Source organism: Juglans regia, chromosome 4, assembly GCF_001411555.2.
Source record: "Juglans regia cultivar Chandler chromosome 4, Walnut 2.0, whole genome shotgun sequence".
NCBI lineage: Eukaryota > Viridiplantae > Streptophyta > Magnoliopsida > Fagales > Juglandaceae > Juglans > Juglans regia.
In genome coordinates this window covers 34,515,058-34,534,729 of record NC_049904.1, presented here as the reverse complement: position 1 = coordinate 34,534,729, position 19,672 = coordinate 34,515,058, and the positions used below count along the sequence as shown (strand labels likewise).

Sequence of the window (19,672 nt, the reverse complement as noted above, 5' to 3'; positions counted from 1 at the left end):
AAAATCATTTTCATATTCAAAACCATTTTGGCATAATAAAACTGCACATCTTCATCTTATTATATCGTATCATATCGTATTATGTCATATTCATATATCATGTTTAATCCCTGTGGTAGGGTTGTGCTATCCCCGGTGGCCAAAACATGCAGTATCATATTGTGAAACTTCCATTTTTTCAATCTCGGAGTCCCGAGTGTGCACACAGGAAAGAACACATAAAAGACTATTTTGTTTCTAAAGTGGGAGAACTCATATCATATCATATCATGTGGGTACCAACTATATCACGTGAAGAAGTATCATCATATCATAACCATGTTCAGAATCAGAATCGAAACAGATAATTATGCCAAAGGTTTTTCATATCCATATCATATCAAACTACATGCTGAACATATTCATATCATTTCCATTTGATCAAAAATAGATCCAAATCATTTTCATATCACATGTAGAAAAATTCACATATATCATATTCGTTTTTTTGCACATTTCATAAATATGTCAAATATTGCTAATGTCTACACTATTCATGTCAAAAGTATTTCTTTTTCTCTTTCATACATATCTCGTGAGTGAATGTAAAACATATACTGAGGTTTTTTTTACCTTTTCTTTTTAAAATAAAATGCACATTTTTACAAACCAACATCAGTTCATTTCTTTTTATGCAAATCTAGCATAAGAATCCCGCTTACCTGGATTTCTTAGCTTTCTCAAAAATTTCCTCAACAATGCCGAACAATTATTAATCGTCACTTATAAAGTAATCACGTAATTTCCGTAAATTTCAATTGAATATGTATTTCAATATTTAAGCCTAAGCTTCTCAAATAACTTATTTTAATTCTTCAAAACTTAAAATTCTCATAATCTCAAAATGTATCATCACTTTCTAAAATCATCAATGTCCCTTTAATAACTTCGACTATTAAATTCTAACTTATTTACGATTGAGATCTTACTATAATTTATAAAACCAAATAACATAACTATATTGAAATCATCATAAGTAGAAAATCATACTTTTTTAAATAAAAAATATTCTTTTAAAATGATTCAAAATAAGATTTTGCACTTACCGATCAATTCAAAAATTCATCAGTATTTACATAATAAATATTCCGTTAAAATATCAGTCTCTTACAAAAACCAAATGAACAATATAAATCCACACATCTACGTCCAAATAAAAACATACTCTGCAACCCACGTAACATACTCATGATTTCAAACCCAAAGTACATAATATAAACTCATTAAACTAGACACCCGAAACAATAAATCTGGAAGCATGCTATAAGGGGTAAAAAGGTAATAGTACTTCATACTATTTGGTTAACGTAAGTTACATATATATATATATATATATATATGTATACACCTTATAATGAACTACTAGGGAACAGAAAAAAAACTCAACAACAGTGCAGTGGCAGCACTTATGGAGAGATGGGGGTACGACGGCGTGGAGCTGGAGGTTGACTACGGCAGATGGGGGCGTAGCACCTGGTCACTGGCTGAGAGAGAAGGAGAGAGTGATGAGCGAGAGAGGCACACGGTGAGAGAATGAGGGAGAGACCGAGAGAGAACAGAAACCAACTAGAAATGGCGTGAGCTTACCGGGGGACTTGAGGAGACGTGCGGTGGACTAGGGTGACGGGAAGTCTTCACCGGCAGTTTCTATGGGGTCACAACGTGGTGGAGCTCTCGGTGGAGGGTGATTGCAGCAGCTTAAGGTGGCTGAACGTGGCTCTGTTTTCGGATATCTAAAACAGAGGATTTCGAGGCTTGCAATAGAGGCTACGGGGGCGTGAGGCGGTAACTTCGTGTGGTTAGGCACGGTGGTGAGGTCTGGACTGAGATTCGCAGTGGAGAGTGGATGCTCAGAAGAGTTTGGATGGCTGAGGGCGTGAAGAAAGGGCAGCGACTCTAGGATTGAGAAATGCTTAACATATATATAAGTTATAAGTAGGAAACAGATCAAACCTAATTAAAAGGGAATGAGAGACGTGCATGAAAATAAAAAAATGGCATGAACCCGTGCGACGTGGATTCTAGAAACGTTTTCCACAGGCCTAGGCCTGGTAGTGGGTAGGGTCTTACACCATCAGTACTTGAGAAATAACATGAATATTCAGGTGGAAGATGACGATTTTGCCGTTTTATATATCAGTCTCTATTATATTAATGCCAGTTGCCAAGTGATCATGTAAATAATTTCGTATCATGTATTAATATGCTTAATTTTACAGATCCAAAAAAAAACTCATGCATAAAATTTTTTCATTCGGTACGTAGCCCATGCATATTAATGAAGCAAATTACCAGAGATCACTACGTGATAAACTCTTTTGACTTTGGGTCATCATTATATTACCGCGGGATCGATGCATGCCCATTGTGGTTTATTAATACGCAGACAATTAGAAAATTCTAATTTTTTTCCTGCGTCATGAAAATCATTTAAGTCTATCATATCTCAAAAAATAAATATATACTATCGTGATCTTACAAGAAAACTGGGATTCGGCGAATCAAGATCCGGTTTTTCAAGCTTGTTTTCTGTGCATAGACTATAAAATTACTCATATCTATCGTCAAGGTAGTATTGTGACTTATTTTCTTGCTAAACAAAATGTTAGGATTTAAATATAAAATAGATTGATGATAGAGATACTTTATCTAATCAGTTAAGTTAAGAGGCATTCTTCACATAGATAAAATTAATTTTTCTTACTTGAGATTATCAAATTGAAGTACTTGATTTTTGCTTCTCATCTCTTGTTATTAATTTTCTTACAAGTGTGATTTCTTACAAGATGGTTTCTTACTTTATTCTCTATTTAGTTTGTAATTTGTTAGCTTTCTTCATTTGTAGTTGGATCTTTTGATTTTGATATTTGGGTTTTGATCTTTATTCTTATTTGTAATTTCATGTATTTAGTTGTAATTACAGTTTTTTTCCATTAAAAATAAGGACTATTAATAAAATTAGGATACCATAATTTTTTTAAAAAAAAAATCCGGTGTTTCAAATAAAAATTTTGGATTCAAAATCTTTTACTCTTTAAAAAAAAAAAAAAAAACTGGGATTTTGTGACCCTCATATGATCACTATAGGGTCATCCGCTCTGACTCGGCAACTGTTCATCATCCGGTTGACGGAGATTGTAGCCATTAGCTAAGCCCAATCTGCCACTATTACATACACGTGGAAGCTTAATACTACAAAGAACCCCTCTACCACCGACATGAGCCCTGAAGTTCCTCTCTCGCTACAGACATCAAACAGTCGCATGCAAACCACGGAGATGTGCATGCAAGACGACGTGTTCCTTCTCATCAAGCATACAAATCCGCCACGCGTCTCCATAAAGCATCGTACATATCCAGGTGGCGATCTCCAACAATATTAACCACCACGTTTCACCCCTATGCAGCAATCAACTCATAGTCTTGCAGACTCTTTTAAGTAGCTTCTCCGGCAGATAAGAGGCAAACGAGAAGTGTTTTAAAAACCTTAATATTTCAGTGAGAGTTTTTGCGAGTTATTGTGAAAATCAAAACACATGGCATCGTGGAAGGAATTCAAGGAAGAGAGAGCCGAGGCGGCCTTGAGGCTTGCAGCGTCCGATTTGAGAGACGTTAAAAGAGAGCGAGGGAATGAAGAACGGGCTAAATTGGAAATGGAAGCTGATCGGTCACAGCAACAGCAGCAGGAAGAGACGCCCGGTATCATTGGGTCTGTGTTAAAGGCAGTTGAGCATGCCAAGGAAGCTGTTGCTGGCAATAGTCAAGAAACTAAGGAATCGACGAGGGAGACCGCCGATAAAGCGGCTGAGAAAGCAAGGGAGGCTAAGGATGCTGCGGCAGAGAAAGTCAGGGACACTAAGGATGCTGCAGCGGAGAAGTCCAAGGAGTGCAAGGACCATACGACTGAGAAGGCGAGGGAGACCAAAGATGCAGCGAGGCAGAAGATGGAGGAAGAACGGGATGAAATGGAAAGGGAAGAGTCGCAGCAACAGCAAGAGACGCCTGGTATCATTGGGTCTGTGTTGAAGGCAGTTGAGCATGCCAAGGAAACTGTAATTGGCAAGAGTCGGGAAACTGCGGAGTCGACACGAGAGACCACAGAAAAAGCTGCTGAGAAAGCTAAGGAGGCAAAGGATGCTGCAGCAGAGAAAGCAAGGGAGTCTAAGGATACTGCAGCGGAGAAGTCGAAGGAGTACAAGGACTATACGACTGAGAAGGAAAGGGAGACCACAGATGCGGCGAGGCAGAAGCTGGAGGAGTATACTGGGTCGGCTGCCGAAAAGGCGAAGCAGACGAAGGAGTCGGCTAAGGAGAAGATGAGTGACTACGCGGAAAAGGCAAAAGAGACTAAGGACTCGGCACTGGGGAAAGCAGAAGGGTATAAGGACTATGCGGCGGAGAAGGCAAGGGAGGCGAAGGACAAGACGTTGGGAAAGGCGAGCGACTACAAAGACTATCATGTAGCGGAGAAAGCAAAGGACTACACGGAAGACAAGGCAAAGGAGCCAGCCGAGAAGTCAAAACAGGGGCAAGATGCTGCGGCGGAGAAGATGGAGGAGTACAAGGATTATACTGCTGAGAAAGCAAAAGAAGGGAAGGATACTACTTTAGGTAAGCTTGGCGAGCTGAAAGATTCGGCTGCCGATGCTGCCCGAAGAGCTATGGATCTCTTGTCTGGTAAGAAAGAGGAAGCCAAACAGAAGGCGGAAGAAACCAAAGAGGCAACCAAGGTATACAATGACACATTATAATTCCGGCTAGAGCGCTGCTTTTGATTCTATTGAAATATGAGAAGCTATTTTTGCAGGAAAAGTTGAGCGAAAAGGAGGAGGAAGCAAGACGGAGGATGGAAGAGTTGAAGCTTCAAGGTAAGGATGAAGATGCCCAGAAGGACCGTGAAGACGAGGTCAATGGAGCTGAAAGGTAACAACTTTACGATATGAAAAATGTACGCATTTTGCTAGGAAGCACAGATTGAGTTGGCCAGGCATCTATCTTTACCATTACTCTTAGGATATACATGAAGCCTCTATAATATGTTTTATTAATGTGTGCTGTGCATGCAAGTTATGGATTTTATTTTGATACGAGCAACGTCTATGACTCATTGATTTGGTTAGGATGACTGCGGCTTGGGGGCAATACTATTTTGTGCTCCGTTTAAAGTTCGTTTCGCGAGGGTTGTAAATGAGGGGGGTTTTTCTCTCTTTGATTTGTGGGCGTGACAATTAATAGAGAGCTTGCTGTTTTGATAAGGGGGATCGCGGCTAAGGGCAACATTTTCAGTGCCATTGGCAGTGTGACGGAGGCCATTAAAGGAAAGCTCACTCAACCATCGGATGTGGTGGAAGGGACGTGGGCGGCCGTCGAGCACGGCGGTGGTTCTGGAAGGAAGAAAGGAGAGATCGAGGTGGACATTGAAGAGACCCGACCAGGATATGTGGCGGCAAAGCTGAAAGAGGGTGATCAGATTAGCGGTCAGACTTTCAACGATGTGGGCCGTATAGAGGATGAGGGTACCATACGTTTGGAGTGCCGGGAAAAAAAGTAATCACGTACGCCCACCGGGTCCCAGGGTGTGGGTGGGCTATTGCCTGTATATTTTTGTTTCTGTTTATGTAAGTCTTCCTAGTTTGTGTTCTTTTGGATACTTTCTAGATTCTCTGTACGGGCCGAGTGGCGTATTTTTGGATACTTTCGACCAGTATTTTTTTTTTTTAAAGGAAAAACTGGACAAAGCTTTGAAAACCCAAGCCTGGTTCGGTTTGTTTTCAGGCAGCTGTACGTGTTACTTCACTTGCAGCTGGTTTAGTTTGTTTTCTACCTTCTTTTCTATTGCTCCCGTCACATAGAAATTATTGGATCATCAAGCTGCCGAGTTGACTGCCGAGTTGAGTATTGAAATATCTATGAATAAAGGTGACGCGCTTACGTGAAACTGAGTTTTTTTTTTTTTTTAAGACAGAAACCCCGAGATTTATTGATACCTTCACTTTTGGTGGAGGAATACTATGGTAACATCCATCCAATCTAACTGGGAAAAGAACAACTATAATGCAAACTAAACCAACCTGTGTGACAAAAACTACTTGCAGAAAACAAAAAAAACTATAAAAAGACCAAAAAAACAGAGCAACCTAAACATCCTCAATTACTTTCTCCTCAAATACGGCAGGCCATGCTTATCCAGTCTTATTACTCCTCGCATCAGCAACGGCAATTGTGTAGCAGAGTATGTAATAACCGATTCCCTTTTAGCACCCATTTTTGCCATGTAATCCGCTGCAGCATTAGATTCTCTGTAGCAGTGTTTAACTATGCCAGCTAATTTCATCCAAAAAACACAATCTCCTCCCAGTAATCCTCCATACACCACAAGTGGCATCTCCTTTTTTTAATCCAGTCAATGACTACAGCCGAATCCATTTCAATCTCAATTGCATCAACACCCAAATCTCTAGCATGCCCATTGCCTCAGACCATGTAGCAGCCCCATGACTTCTGCATAATTATTAGATTGGTAACCGATAGGCATAGCGAAACCCACGCGTATATTTCCATGATGCTCTCTTATAAGTCCCCCAACCCCTGCAGCACCTGGATTCCCTAGTGAGCAACCATCCACATTTAGTTTATATCATCCCTCTTGTGGCCTTTCTCATTTCACAATATGCTATGTGATCCTCCTAGTACGATGGACAGGAAGATTCAAAGAAAGAAGCAACTCCTCATCTCTTTTACTCAAATTCCCTTTCCCTTTCAACTTTAAACCCACCCAGGACAACCAAAATTTTATAGATTGCCAAACTGATTCTACTGATTCCTGGGTTCCATCCATTCTAGCTTTACACCTTCTCCACCATAAACACCAAGTGATAATAGTAGGGAGTAAACTAAGAAGCTGACGAGTTTTACATGATTTTTTTGCGCGACGGAACCAACATTCCACCTTTTCCTTCCAGGTTCTTCCTAAAAGTATCGGCATACCAAACTGAGCAGTACACCGAGTCCATATCTGAGCAGCAAAGTCTCCATTGGCAAGAACATGATTTTGATCTTCATATGCACCTGCTGAGCAACAGTCACATTTAGAAGCTAAATTAATTCCAACTCTTCTGATTCTATCATCCACCGACAGACATCCATACATGGCCTTTCACATTAAAATTGACATCTTTTTGGAAGGGAAGGATGCCAAATCCAATCCATCCATCTTTTTGGTGCACTTATTCGGAAACATTCCCATGCACTGTGAGTAGTGAATTTACCATCCGGTTTTGGGATCCAAATAAGAACATCCTCCCCTCTTTTTATATTCCCCAACTTCTCCAGTAACTCATCTGTTTTTTCCACTCCTACCAAATTTTGAATTAAGTCAATATTCCACCTTTCCCCTGCTTTACAATCTGCCAACTTGATATTTGGATGAGCCGAGATGTGCTGTTGTTCACAAAGCGGCCCCTCATTCGCCCAGTTATCTCTCCAAAATGACACTTTTCCATCCTAAACACGCCATAAGGAATATTTATATACCTCCTGGAGGCTTTTCATGATCATTTTCCAAAACCAAGAGCCTTTCTTTGGATCTACAAGAGAAATTTGAATTTTGCCACCAAAAATTTGGCCCATAAAGATTTCCCTTGTAACAAATTTCATGCAAGTTTCATGTGCAATGAATTCTGGACATCTTGCAAATTCCTTATTCCCACTCCTCCCTCCAACACAGGTTTACACATATCATCCCAAGCTCACCATTTCTTTTTTGGCTTTCCTTCACTCACACCCAAAAAAAAGGTACTCATTAGCCTTTTAATTTTATCAAGAACTGACTTGGGCATAGGCAATATAGACAAACAATGTATCGGGATACTTTGCAGGACATGCTTTATTAGCAATAAACGAGCACCACTTGAAAGCAGCTTACCTTGCCATCCCTCCATACGCATTCGAATTTTGTTTACTAAATCCTCAAAATAGCCCGCATAGAAGCTTTACCTCCATTTGAAAATATTACAATATCATCTGCATAAAGGAAATGGGATATCATCATAATACCTCTAGGATGAAAAAAATGTATGATATTACCATTGGTAGCCTGTTTTTTTACCATCCGAGAAAATATTTCTTCAAGTAGAATGAATAAATATAGGGATAGAGGATCTCCTTGTCGCAATCCTCTACTACCCTCGAAGAAGCCTTTTGGAATACAATTCATTACAATAGAGAACCAAGGAGTAGAAATAAATTGTTTAATGATGCCACACATAGGTCCTGAAAATCCAAATGAGTCCAAAACATGCATGAGAAATTCTCGGTCAATGCTATCATAAGCCTTCGCCATATCAATTTTAACAATCACATTACCCCACAGGTTGGTTTATTCAAACCATGAATCAACTCTTGTGTCAAGCTTATATTCTCATATGTACTGAGGTTGGCGACGTTAATTGCAACTCGATCGATCGCGTTGATCTCCAATTAATTTTTTCTTGAACCCTTAGGATCAGGTTTTTTTTTTTTTTTAAGAGCCGATAGCTCCATACATAGTAGTCCCGTCCCAAATTTATTAAAAAGCCCTCACTTATGACGGAGGAATACCGTAATTACAACTCATATACTTGGGATTACAACATTCATCAATAAACCAAAACCCAAGTATTCAAGAAACACAACCAACTTATTAAAAACCAATGACCAACAAATCAAAAAACAACCAGGCAAAATTAATAAACTAAAGACCCACCAACCATACTACTAATGCATCAGACTAATTCGTATATAAGCCATACCCGACTTATCCAATCTATACAAGCCTCTTATTTCTATATCCAACAGGCCAACATTACGGACAAACTTATTCACCCCTTGTGCACCAGATTTTGCCATCAAATCAGCAACGACGACGCTATTTACTTCCCTAAAACAATGATTAATAGAATAATCACACTCCTCTAAGAGAGCCACTACTTTGTCCCAAAGGTACCAAACTTTACAGTTCTTGTCATAAATCCAATTTACAACCACTAAAGAGTCACATTCAATATCAATGTTCATAAAACCCATATGTTTGCATAACATTAATCCCTCGAGCACCGCTCTGAATTCAGCTTCATTGTTAGAACAATAGCCAAAAGACTTTGAAAAAGCAAATATCAACTCTCCTCTATCATCTCTTAAAACCCCTCCTCCACCTCCTTCTCCAGGATCAGGTTGTTCTCATCATGTATAGCTAATTAATTAATAGATTTTGAGAGATCAAGGTATTAATTACTTCATGCATGTGAGCAGCTATATTTTCTTCACCACCTGAACTTACAGAAAAATAGATAATTAATATAGGACGTACGATCGACACGCTCGATGATAATAATAATAAGCTAAGGTCCTGATCACTCTAGCTCAGAAGTCAGTAGTTAAGTTAATCACGTAGTATCATGCATGCGTCTTTTATCAATTAATACAGCTAATTAATTAGTATATATATAAGTTTTATAATAATTAAGAATTCAGTGATCAGCCTCGGGGACCATTTTTCCATGTAATTCATGAATCGTACTGCAACATCTGATTAATTACTCGGATGAATCTATACCTCTGAGTGTGCGTGTGAACTACTATTGTGGGCGCGCTTTCTTTTTTTCTCCGGCATCATGATCTGTAACCGAGTGTAATCGTGTGTTTGTATAGTCAATATATAGTCATGAGTTAATTAGAGACATCGTTCTAACAAGGTCTTGGATATATTTATAAGAAATAAATAATTATTTTTTGTAAAATTAGTTTTATAAGATGAGTTAAGTCCATGAATTTATTCATAAAATCAGAGCCTGTCACGGGATGAATGAGAGCCCACATTACTTATTTCGTAATAAGAATCAGAAAAAATACTAGTCTGTACGTGAGGGAGGGTGTTGAAGAATAATCTCACATTGACTGAGGAATAGTGTTGAGAAATAATCTCACATTGACTGTGGACAAGGTCTTAAGCATATTTATAAGGAATGAGCAATTATTTCTTATAGAACCAGTTTTGTAAGATGAGTTAGGCACATGAATTTCTTTATTATATATCAAAGCCTGCGACAAGACAAATGAGGGCCCACAATATTTATCCCGTGACAATTATTAGAAAAATACTGGTCTACACGTGAGGGAATGTGTTGAGAAATAATCTTACATTATCTGTGAACAAGATCTTAGACATGTTTATAAAGAATAGATAATATTCTTTTATATGACCAGTTTTTATGAGATGAATTAGAAATATGAATTTCTTCTACTGCTTTAATTAATTATTCAGGACCAATTAAACAAAGATTATAAACACTCATGTACGTAGATAATAGAGAGGTTGTTGTGCTTGTACTCATAAATATTAATTAAGGCCATTTAATTTTAAGGTCATGATGATCATGTAACATACTGCATGAATCAGTACTAGTACGTACCCAAGCATCCAGCAGTACCATGCATACAATTACGACCTTGCACCTTAATTAAAATTATGGCAGATTGGCAGCTATATATTATAAATTAATTAATTACGCACCGTGACTTGCATGGTTTATTAATCTAGAGCGACTAGTTTAATTTGTTTATATAATAATAATCTGATCCTAGCTAACACAAAATTATAAAATATTTGTATGGTAATATAAACGAATTAACTTGCAGCTTGCTTGGCTTAAACAACATTAATATGTATCGTACTATATATATACGTAATTTACAATTTAACGCCATCTTAAAGAACGTACGTACGGTGTGCATGCTTGGAGTTGGGCCTCCTTCAGCTTTGTTTTCCTTCCAATGCTACTCTTTTATCTTTGTGTAAAAGTGCATTAAGCTCATTACTTACGTGAAATCCAACTTAATTAATTTATTGATATCCATTTTGATCTTTTTCCGGCCTAATCTTTGCGCAGAAAAAGAAAACGTTCTCTAATTTTTAATTTGATAAAGAAAACGAACAGTTACGTATCCAATTAAAACAATCGGATTCGGATTCTTCTTACCGCCCGGGTATAATCCGAATGGTACACTCGAATATATCCAAATTCTCAAATTCTGGATCGGACCGGTAAAAAAACCGATCCGATTGCACACCCTTAAGCAAGACTGTGGGCATGATGTCGAGGTTGGCACCATCAAAACTAATTAGAGTCGAGCTACTCTGCCATTTAGAGTAGTCCGCTCGGTTTGACCGCACAGCACTTTTTGAATTTTTATTTTTCTTTTTATATTATTTTAATATATTTACATATTTTTAAAAAATAAAAAAATATATCATTACACTTAAAATTATTTCTTTAATTATTAAATAAATAATTTCCGAGCGGTACCATGGAGGCGCTTTTTCAACTAATTATGTGTATCACGTCTGTTTCTAACATGCCCAGGCTGCCACTTGTGCAGCACTGCGTCGTACGTCCAAATATCTAACCGCAGAGCTGGGAAAATCATTTATATTGTTCAACTCCGTCGACGGAGCGGTACACGTACACCACTTAAATGTTCTCATCTGTCACTAAAATCATGTGCTGGTTTTGTAAATTTAATTCCATTTTTATGCCAATTTCGCTGTCACGATTACATGGAAGGAAATTATTCTATTACTATATATACTTCCATAATTATTAATGTAATTAAACTAAGAACGAGGCTATGTTTATGCAATTAATTAAGAAATTAATACCATAAATTAATTTATTATTTCTGCAGTAATCTGTATTCCGGCTCTTCCCTCCTCTGATGCCCGCGCGTGATGCATGGGGTCTATTCATGCCTAACGTACCCGAAGTAGACGCTGATCTTATATATACATCTCGGGAGAGGCAGAAAATAACGTGGTTGGGGTGGGTGTTCTGAGAAATAGCCAATAAGGGAGTCGGTTGTTCCTAGAGCCAACGTCTTAAGTTCTTAACAATGGCCCCAAGGGGATTGGTGCTCTATCTCTTATCGGGTTTCTCTATGGCTATTCTCTCGGTTCTATTCGTCAGCCATCCGAATTATAATAACTCGTACCAAAACGGGTTGACATCTACAAACCTCTCTCTACCGCACTCCCCGAATGGATCCATCACCAAAACTGTTTGGCCCGTATGTCTCTGTTAGGGAATCATTCATATTTATTTTAATTCTGTTTGTCATTGTTTTATATCGGGGACTTGTTATTTGTTTACTGGGTTTTCGTTTTTCGATGCAGGAATTAGAGTTCAGTTGGAGAATTGTGTTGGCGACGGTGATAGGATTTCTGGGATCGGCTTGTGGAACTGTGGGTGGAGTGGGAGGGGGAGGCATTTTTGTTCCTATGCTTACTTTGATCGTTGGGTTCGATACCAAGTCTGCTGCTGCGCTTTCTAAATGTAACCCCCAGTATCCATTTGTCTATCTGCTCTCAATTTCCTCTCATTCTCTTTTCTCTTTCTCTGTCAAATTCGTTTCATTCTTGTCATTCAAGTGGGTTTTATTTGATCTTTGGTGGATTTCATTTGAATTGTACGTTGCCCATTTGGTCCTAATTTTCAAAGTTCCGTGCTTGTTCCTCGTACTTTTTCGCTTTTCCCACTGTTCCCTTGAAGCGATTTTTTTCTTTCCTTTCCCTGTAGGAAAAGGAATCAGTTATAACTGGCAAAAACATGTACCACTTTTATCGGATGGCCAATCATATAATTCTTTTCTTTTTAGATGTATAGTATATCATATGGTTCTTGGAATTTGCTTACGCTCGAGCTGGTTCCTTGCATGTGGCCGATAAATGGTTGCAGGTATGATAATGGGGGCATCAGCATCATCAGTCTGGTACAATCTAAGAGTTCTACATCCAACAAAGGAAGTGCCAATCATAGATTACGATCTTGCTCTTCTCTTCCAGCCCATGCTCATGCTTGGCATCACTATTGGTGTCGCGCTTAGCGTCGTCTTCCCCTACTGGCTCATTACCGTCCTCATCATTATTCTCTTCTTGGGTTTGTTTAAAAATCATGAATATCCACCACTTTTTCTATGTTCAATTCGCATTTGTACAAGAAATAGCTATTAGATGAATTTAAATGTGTCCCTGCTGACAGAGAGCCTTTTTCCCCCCTCAATGAGCAGGAACCTCATCAAGGTCTTTCTTCAAGGGAATTCAGATGTGGAAGGAAGAGACTGTTTTGAAGGTCACCTTCAATGATTTCTCAATTCTTTCCTACAATAACCTTTTCTCATTTTAAAGTAATGATTGTTGGGGAAAAATTGCAGAAAGAAATAGCCAATAGACAAGAAACTGTGGTCAACTCTCGTGGTGAACGTAAGAAAGCATATTCACATGCATAGATTTGTATAATAAATCTCATAAACCATCTGAAATGAATGGAAATGATGAATTTTACTTTCTTTTGTTTGTAATCTGCAGTTCTGATACACACCCAGTATGAGCCATTGGTGACTAGAGAAGACAAAACTCAAATGGTGAGCAAAAGTTTACTTCATAATCTTTGAAGTTCCCCCTTTTGCATGGCGAGACTAACTGATACGATGGTCCATATCTTTCAGCAAATATTACGTCTCAACCTCAGGTGGAAAAGGATTTTGGTGCTACTACTTGTATGGATATCTTTCCTAGCCTTGCAGATCATCAAGGCAAGTACAACCCCCCCCCTCTCTCTCTCTCTCTCTCTCTCTCTCTGAGACTCCATGTCGTTAATTATGCTATTAAATGTATCTAACAGAATGATGTAGAGGTTTGCAGTGCATGGTATTGGGTGCTCTTCTGCTTACAGGTAATGCGCATGACTTGCTACCAACAAACTTGACTATCATTACCTTTTTTTCTTTTCTTTTCTTTTTACTTTTCTGTTGTGGGGTTGACCTCACCAGTACTTGTTGGTCGCTTCTGCATCAGTTTCCCATAGCACTCGGAGTGTTTGGGTATGAAGCAGTCAAGCTGTACAGAGAACACAAGAAGAGGAAGAGGACGGGTAATGCTGAATCAATTTGCGGGGCTTCCATCGAATGGACTGCAACGCACATTGCCTTCTGCTCGCTCTGTGGGATCTTGGGAGGCACCGTTGGGGGCCTACTTGGTTCTGGTGGTGGATTCATTCTAGGTCCGCTACTCCTTGAGATTGGTGTCATCCCCCAGGTACGTACAATCATCACTATATAATGTGTGTACTAAATATTCCATGCGTGTATGATTGTACTTCTGGACAACAATTGAAAATCACGACTCCTTTATCATGGCTTTGTGTGGCCAAGCAATGGTTATTGGGCTACAGAACTCAATCCTCAAACAGTCTGAGCCTCCGGGAAGGAATATGGTTCTTGTTTAAGTACTGAAAATTAATGTTCTGTAGCATATTGTCTTAAAAGGATTCTCCCAAGTTTTGACAGAAGTAACGATGAAACCGCAAGATGTTCCACAAAAATTATGGTTTTTATTCACAGGTGGCAAGTGCAACAGCAACATTTGTCATGACGTTCTCTTCATCCTTGTCCGTGGTGGAGTTTTACCTTCTCAAGAGGTTCCCTATTCCCTATGGTATGCATGAATATGGCAGTATCTATAGTACTCAATGGTGTCCACTTTAATATTAGCACCTTCTTATTAAAGTATTACTAGTAATATTGACCACTGTTTTTTTGTTTTTTTTTCAGCTCTATACCTCACGTCGGTGTCTGTTTTAGCTGGCTTTTGGGGACAGTTCTTCATAAGAAAACTAATCACAATTCTTAGAAGAGCATCAATTATTATATTCATTCTCTCTGGCGTCATCTTTCTAAGCGCTCTCACAATGGGTAAAAACAATCTCCTATGCCTAAGATTGTATATGTTTGAATTACCTAAAGTTTTTTGGGGTATATATTTTACCATTGTCTATTAATGAGCTTAGCTTTCTTTTTCTTGTGGAGAAATTCCGCAGGGATCATTGGTATTGAGACTAGCATCGAAATGATACGCAATCACGAGTTCATGGGATTTTTAGGGTTCTGTAGCAGTCAGTGATCTCTAGCAAGGCTTAGAGATGGATGGTAACGAAAAGTGGTAGAAACAGAGGTGAAAGTTACAAGAAGAAGCTAGTAGCGGAGGAGCCTTGGCCAATACCTAGTTGACCCACCCTCTCCTCCAAAAAATTAAAAAACAAAAAATCATAGAATCTGCAGTGATCAAGCAGTAAAGGTATGGTTTTCATGTGTAGCGTGTGGATCAGGGAGGAGGCTGTGTTGTGCGTGTTAGCTACTGGCTAACTCCATCCGCTACCTTACCTACATGCCGCCTCCTATTTAGGAAAATATTTTAACGACAAAGAGATTACATAAAAACAATCATACAAGTTGATGTTATTTGATATGATTTATCAGATTATAAAATTATTTTTATTATAAAGTAGATATAACGGATCAAATGAAACCGCATCAGTTTATAGGATTGTTTTTATATAATTAATTTGTAGATGTAACAGTACTCTTAAATATATCTTAAAATATTACATTTAGAATATATATGTATGTTTCTCATTAATGCATGACTTTTGCAAAATGATATATGTTAAGCTTGAGAAGTAGATTAGCGATTATTCAGAATTGGCTATGACTGAAGTCGATGATAAGCAACACAATTTGTCAGGACACTCGTATGATTGATTACCTTAGTCTTAAATAAAAATAAAAATTAATAAACTTAATAAATTTGTGGAGGCGTGGTTTTAATCGCATTAATTCGATATAACCCGCATATATTGTTTAATTTTACGTCGCAAATTCAGTCTGTTATTCGAACTTTATCCGCAAAATTTATGATAAAAGATTTAATTCCATAATAGTTAAGGCTCCAATGAATAATGGCATGCAATTTTGATCGGTGATCAACATAGATAAAGATTATGTCGTTTCGACAAATCTAGGTTCTGATGTGAACGTGTCATAATATTTTCCGCCTTCAGTCTGTGGTATGAAATATGAGAGAACATGGCTTAATTTACTAGGAGAACGTACATTGCTTAATTAACGCATAAAGAACAATTATCATTTACACAGGAAGGTTCTAAGAAACTCCATCATGAGTCCAGTGCACCGGGAAAGATCATACTTACCTCAAATCCGGCAAGTACATTGGTCCAAGACGGGCGCCAAACCATCACAAAACTTAAGATACCTCCAACAACTTTAAAGACGGCTCCTCGTCATGCAGATAATGCAATCCACTCAGTAATCTGCTCGGGATAATCTATAGAACTTAAGCAATGTATCAATGGTTTTAATATCAAATTGAAATGATTCAACTTAACAATATTCATGAACAAGTTAGCTGTGACCATGCTATTATGTTTGAAAGAGAGTTTCCGCGGAATCATTGAATGTACTTTGTTCAAGCTATTGCTTCGCCCAAACTTCTTCGACACATCAGAACCAAATGCTTTCCACCCCACGAGCGGCCAATCATAAAACCAACATGCAAACCAAATAAAGAAAAAAAAAATTTTAAAATAAAAAAGGAGGAAGCAATCATGCCTCTTTAAGAATGCCAGCGGCTATCAAACAAAACTGATGGAAGATGATGGCAACGAAGGTTCCTTTAAGAAACATTCGCCACCAGCCTACCTAGATGAACTACTACTGGCTCCCTCGGAAGGTTTACCACTAGCTGGAAAATCTTTGACAGGTTTAGATTCTGAATTGATGACAATATTCCCCATTCCAGCCTCCATTGCTTCCCTCTCATCCTTCTCCCACTTTTTTTCAGAAATGACACTGTCCACCGCTTGGTTTTGATTAGAGGACATAGATGGCTCCAAAAGACGAGGTCCTGCATCAATCCATGGATGAAGAAGGCATTGACCTGCAGTGGGCCGCTTCTCAGGGACAAAGTCGAGGATTGGAACCAGGAAACTAGTCATGTCATTTGCATCTTGCTCACTGAAATCGTACTTCTCGATGAGAACTTTGTTCAAGGGCCAGAAACGCAACCTGCGAATGTGTCTCAGATCGCCATATCTATTAAAGAAATCCCGCGAATAGCGGCCACCTAAGGCAATCTGAGAAAATTAATGGCACTTTGGAAGTTAGGCTTAAGTGTCTCACTAAGAGAACTACTTAAAAATGAGAGAATTTTCTCACCTTTCGGGGCATCATTCCAAGAAGCTCCATCATTAAAGCCATGTGATCCTGAAATAAATTTTTCTGTTTGTTGAGAAAATAGTACATACAGTGGAATATGCTGGAAGCTAAAAGAGAAGTATTATGGATGACTTGTGGGAACACTTAAACAGTAAAAATATTAAAAAATACTTTCTTCGTTGGCTTAAAACCTACATATTCATCCACAACATTCATGAAACAGAGATCAAAGGCAAAATGAAACAGTTTATATATAGAGAGAACAGATGGAACACCACAAAAGATTTGCCATGGACAATCTTCCTATAAGGAAACTCAAACCTCGTTATGAGAAAACATGCCAAATAAAACATCATTATAGGCAGTCAAACGCCCAGATCCTCATGGGAAATCAGATATATTGAAAATCTTAATTGTGACTATAATGAACTCCGGAAAAACATATGAAGTCTAGTGCATAATTGAAAATCTTAGCTGAACTTTCTTTTTTCCTAAGAAGATAATCATTTCAATGTTCTTTGGTAGAGGAACATATGTATTAAGTTTCATCTCTTGCTCTACTCATTACCAGAGTGGAGCACAAATGTAATGCTAGAATCTTATCCGCACAAAGCGACCATTAGAGTAGCATGTAATGATTTCCTACTCATTGCATTATTAAATGCATATTATCATTTGAAACAATGGCATGCAGTTGTTTGCGGAAATGAAATTACCTACATATAATAGATGGCACGAAAAGGGGAAAAAAAAGAAGTTAGCTAAATAACGTCTGTACCTCATCCCTATCAAAGTTGTCGCCACTATGAGGATCAAAGAGCACATCACCAGTTGCAAGCTCGAAACAAATGCAAGCAAAGGACCATAGATCGGCTGAAGTAGAATATTTGGATCCAAGGATCACCTCTGGACACCTATACTGTCTTGTCTGAATATCATTCGTGAACTGCTTGTACGTCCAACATGCATTCCCAAAATCGACCAACTTGCACTTGAGGTCAACTGATGCCAACAGCTTCTGCCTATTGAAGCGGTCTCCTTTCTTACCACAGTGCTTTTCTTGCCCCGTACCCTTTGTTACGTCAGCATCTGACAATCTATTAACAGAACTAGTAGGTTGGTCTTCTCCACAACCCACATTCAACTTCGAATTAGGAGAAGACTCCACAGCACCGGATGATTCTGGATCTGCCTCAGTTTCCGCAGAGACTTCCTTCTCCGCACACTCCTGAGCTGCTCTCTTTGTCTTTCTTCGGATCTTTTTCTTCTGGTTCCTGGTCAAATCCCCGTTTACGGTCTCGTTATCCTTTATAGCCCCATACTCTACTGCAGCCTTATCCTTGCTATTTGGAGGAACGAGAGCAGCACCTGACCTTCTGGGATCCTTAGCAGGGTCGATCATGGACATTAGCAAAATATTTTCTGGTTTCAAATCAGTGTGTATAATGGAAAGTTGTTTGTGCAAGTAATCCAACCCCACCAAAATATGAAAACAGATCTCCTTCACCCTATTAATGGGCATACCCCGGTAATCCGCATACTTGATAAGGGTCAAAAGATTATCCCCCAAGTACTCAAATACCATACAAACATGCCGCCCATTGGGACCCGAATGCTTGAAATGATCCAAGAGCTTCACTACACATTTTTTATCATCAGGGTCGCTCTCAGCAATCTGTTGCAGGATGGTTATCTCATCCATGGCCGCCTCAGTATAATGCTGGGCACTCTTTTGCACTTTCAGAGCTACAAATCGCTGCCCAGTTTGCATATTAACAAAAAAGCAGCAGGCGGGAAAAAAATTAGGAAGAAGAATAAAACAAAAATATTTCATTAACCATTCAGTTTCTTCCAAAACGTGAGCATGTATGTGTGTATATTTGCTTAAAAATGGAAACATTAATAGGGTGAAGGAGATCAAGCAAAAAGTACAGAGTAAGATAGAGAAAGGTACAGAGAAATGGGTATCCCAGGCGAGCCAGACGGTTGAGAAGTGGCCCCAGCCGAGCTTGCTCTGGACGACGTAGCGGCAGTTCTTGAAGGCGTCGCCGATTCGGACCGCGTGGTACCCTCCCCTCCTGTAGTCCTCCGTCCCTTCGTCCTCCGATGTGTAGTCGTTGCTCTCCCTCCCATCCTCCGAAGAACAACACTGATGCTGCTGTTTCTCCTCGATCTCCATCCCCTTCTCTCGATCCCCCTTCAAAATTTGCGATCTTTCACCAAATCGCTATGGTTTAGGGGCTTGCGATGTTGGGGCTTTTGAGTTCTGGGTTAGAATTCTGCGACGAGAGCGAGAGCGATTGAGAGGGAATGAAACTTCACCTAGTTTTGGTAGCACTGGGACTGCATTTGCCAAATTTGAGCCAAAATACTCGATTCTGGATATTTACTAAAATTTTTTACATTTTTATTTTTTTTTGTTTTTCTACTCTCTCTCCTCCACCTTTTTTTTTTTTTTTTTTAAGAGAATAAGGATATCATAGATAAACTAAAAGATTACAAATTATAAAATTTGATGAGATAGGAGTCTCCT

At 38.8% G+C, this 19,672-nt stretch overlaps 3 protein-coding genes across 4 annotated transcripts; 2 read left to right on the top strand and 1 right to left on the bottom strand.

The window, feature by feature from the left end:
- Positions 1–3,496: 3,496 nt before the first annotated feature.
- LOC109002758 (late embryogenesis abundant protein ECP63-like) lies at positions 3,497–5,850 on the top strand. Of its 2 annotated transcripts, none has more exons than XM_035689574.1 (3): positions 3,497–4,769; positions 4,847–4,962; positions 5,160–5,289. In XM_035689574.1, the coding sequence occupies exons 1-3, from the start codon at positions 3,576–3,578 to the stop codon at positions 5,224–5,226; spliced, it is 1,377 nt and encodes a 458-aa protein (XP_035545467.1). In that variant the 5' UTR covers positions 3,497–3,575; the 3' UTR covers positions 5,227–5,289. The 2 variants fall into 2 exon arrangements, with proteins under 2 accessions (XP_035545467.1, XP_018836188.2); XM_018980643.2 differs by lacking the exon at positions 5,160–5,289 and adding an exon at positions 5,296–5,850 and having other exon boundaries at positions 3,499–4,769.
- Positions 5,851–11,882: 6,032 nt separating this feature from the next.
- LOC109002751 (sulfite exporter TauE/SafE family protein 4-like) lies at positions 11,883–15,544 on the top strand. The gene is made up of 12 exons (XM_018980631.2): positions 11,883–12,138; positions 12,245–12,404; positions 12,807–13,007; positions 13,138–13,199; positions 13,282–13,330; positions 13,436–13,491; positions 13,576–13,662; positions 13,752–13,802; positions 13,925–14,164; positions 14,470–14,563; positions 14,680–14,820; positions 14,946–15,544. The coding sequence occupies exons 1-12, from the start codon at positions 11,965–11,967 to the stop codon at positions 15,026–15,028; spliced, it is 1,398 nt and encodes a 465-aa protein (XP_018836176.1). The 5' UTR covers positions 11,883–11,964; the 3' UTR covers positions 15,029–15,544.
- Positions 15,545–15,967: 423 nt separating this feature from the next.
- Positions 15,968–19,500, bottom strand: LOC109002759 (SRSF protein kinase 1-like). The gene is made up of 5 exons (XM_018980646.1): positions 19,094–19,500; positions 17,918–18,895; positions 17,140–17,187; positions 16,624–17,057; positions 15,968–16,438 (listed from the first exon to the last, which is right to left on the bottom strand). Exons 1-5 carry the CDS (start codon positions 19,316–19,318, stop codon positions 16,426–16,428), a joined length of 1,698 nt encoding a protein of 565 aa, XP_018836191.1. The 5' UTR covers positions 19,319–19,500; the 3' UTR covers positions 15,968–16,425.
- Positions 19,501–19,672: the final 172 nt, after the last annotated feature.

Excerpts from the sequence above, each read along its gene's own strand:
- LOC109002758 (XM_018980643.2), top strand. The coding sequence starts at position 3,576 with ATGGCATCGTGGAAGGAATTCAAGGAAGAGAGAGCCGAGGCGGCCTTG. Across the intron at positions 4,770-4,846 it reads AAACCAAAGAGGCAACCAAG|GAAAAGTTGAGCGAAAAGGA; the intron begins GTATACAATGAC and ends CTATTTTTGCAG. Across the intron at positions 4,963-5,295 it reads GAGGTCAATGGAGCTGAAAG|GGGGATCGCGGCTAAGGGCA; the intron begins GTAACAACTTTA and ends TGTTTTGATAAG.
- LOC109002751 (XM_018980631.2), top strand. The coding sequence starts at position 11,965 with ATGGCCCCAAGGGGATTGGTGCTCTATCTCTTATCGGGTTTCTCTATG. Across the intron at positions 13,200-13,281 it reads AGGAAGAGACTGTTTTGAAG|AAAGAAATAGCCAATAGACA; the intron begins GTCACCTTCAAT and ends GAAAAATTGCAG. Across the intron at positions 14,165-14,469 it reads AGATTGGTGTCATCCCCCAG|GTGGCAAGTGCAACAGCAAC; the intron begins GTACGTACAATC and ends TTTTATTCACAG.
- LOC109002759 (XM_018980646.1), bottom strand. The coding sequence starts at position 19,318 with ATGGAGATCGAGGAGAAACAGCAGCATCAGTGTTGTTCTTCGGAGGAT. Across the intron at positions 18,896-19,093 it reads CCTGGGATACCCATTTCTCT|CGATTTGTAGCTCTGAAAGT; the intron begins GTACCTTTCTCT and ends CAAACTGGGCAG. Across the intron at positions 17,188-17,917 it reads ACAACTTTGATAGGGATGAG|GATCACATGGCTTTAATGAT; the intron begins GTACAGACGTTA and ends AATTTATTTCAG.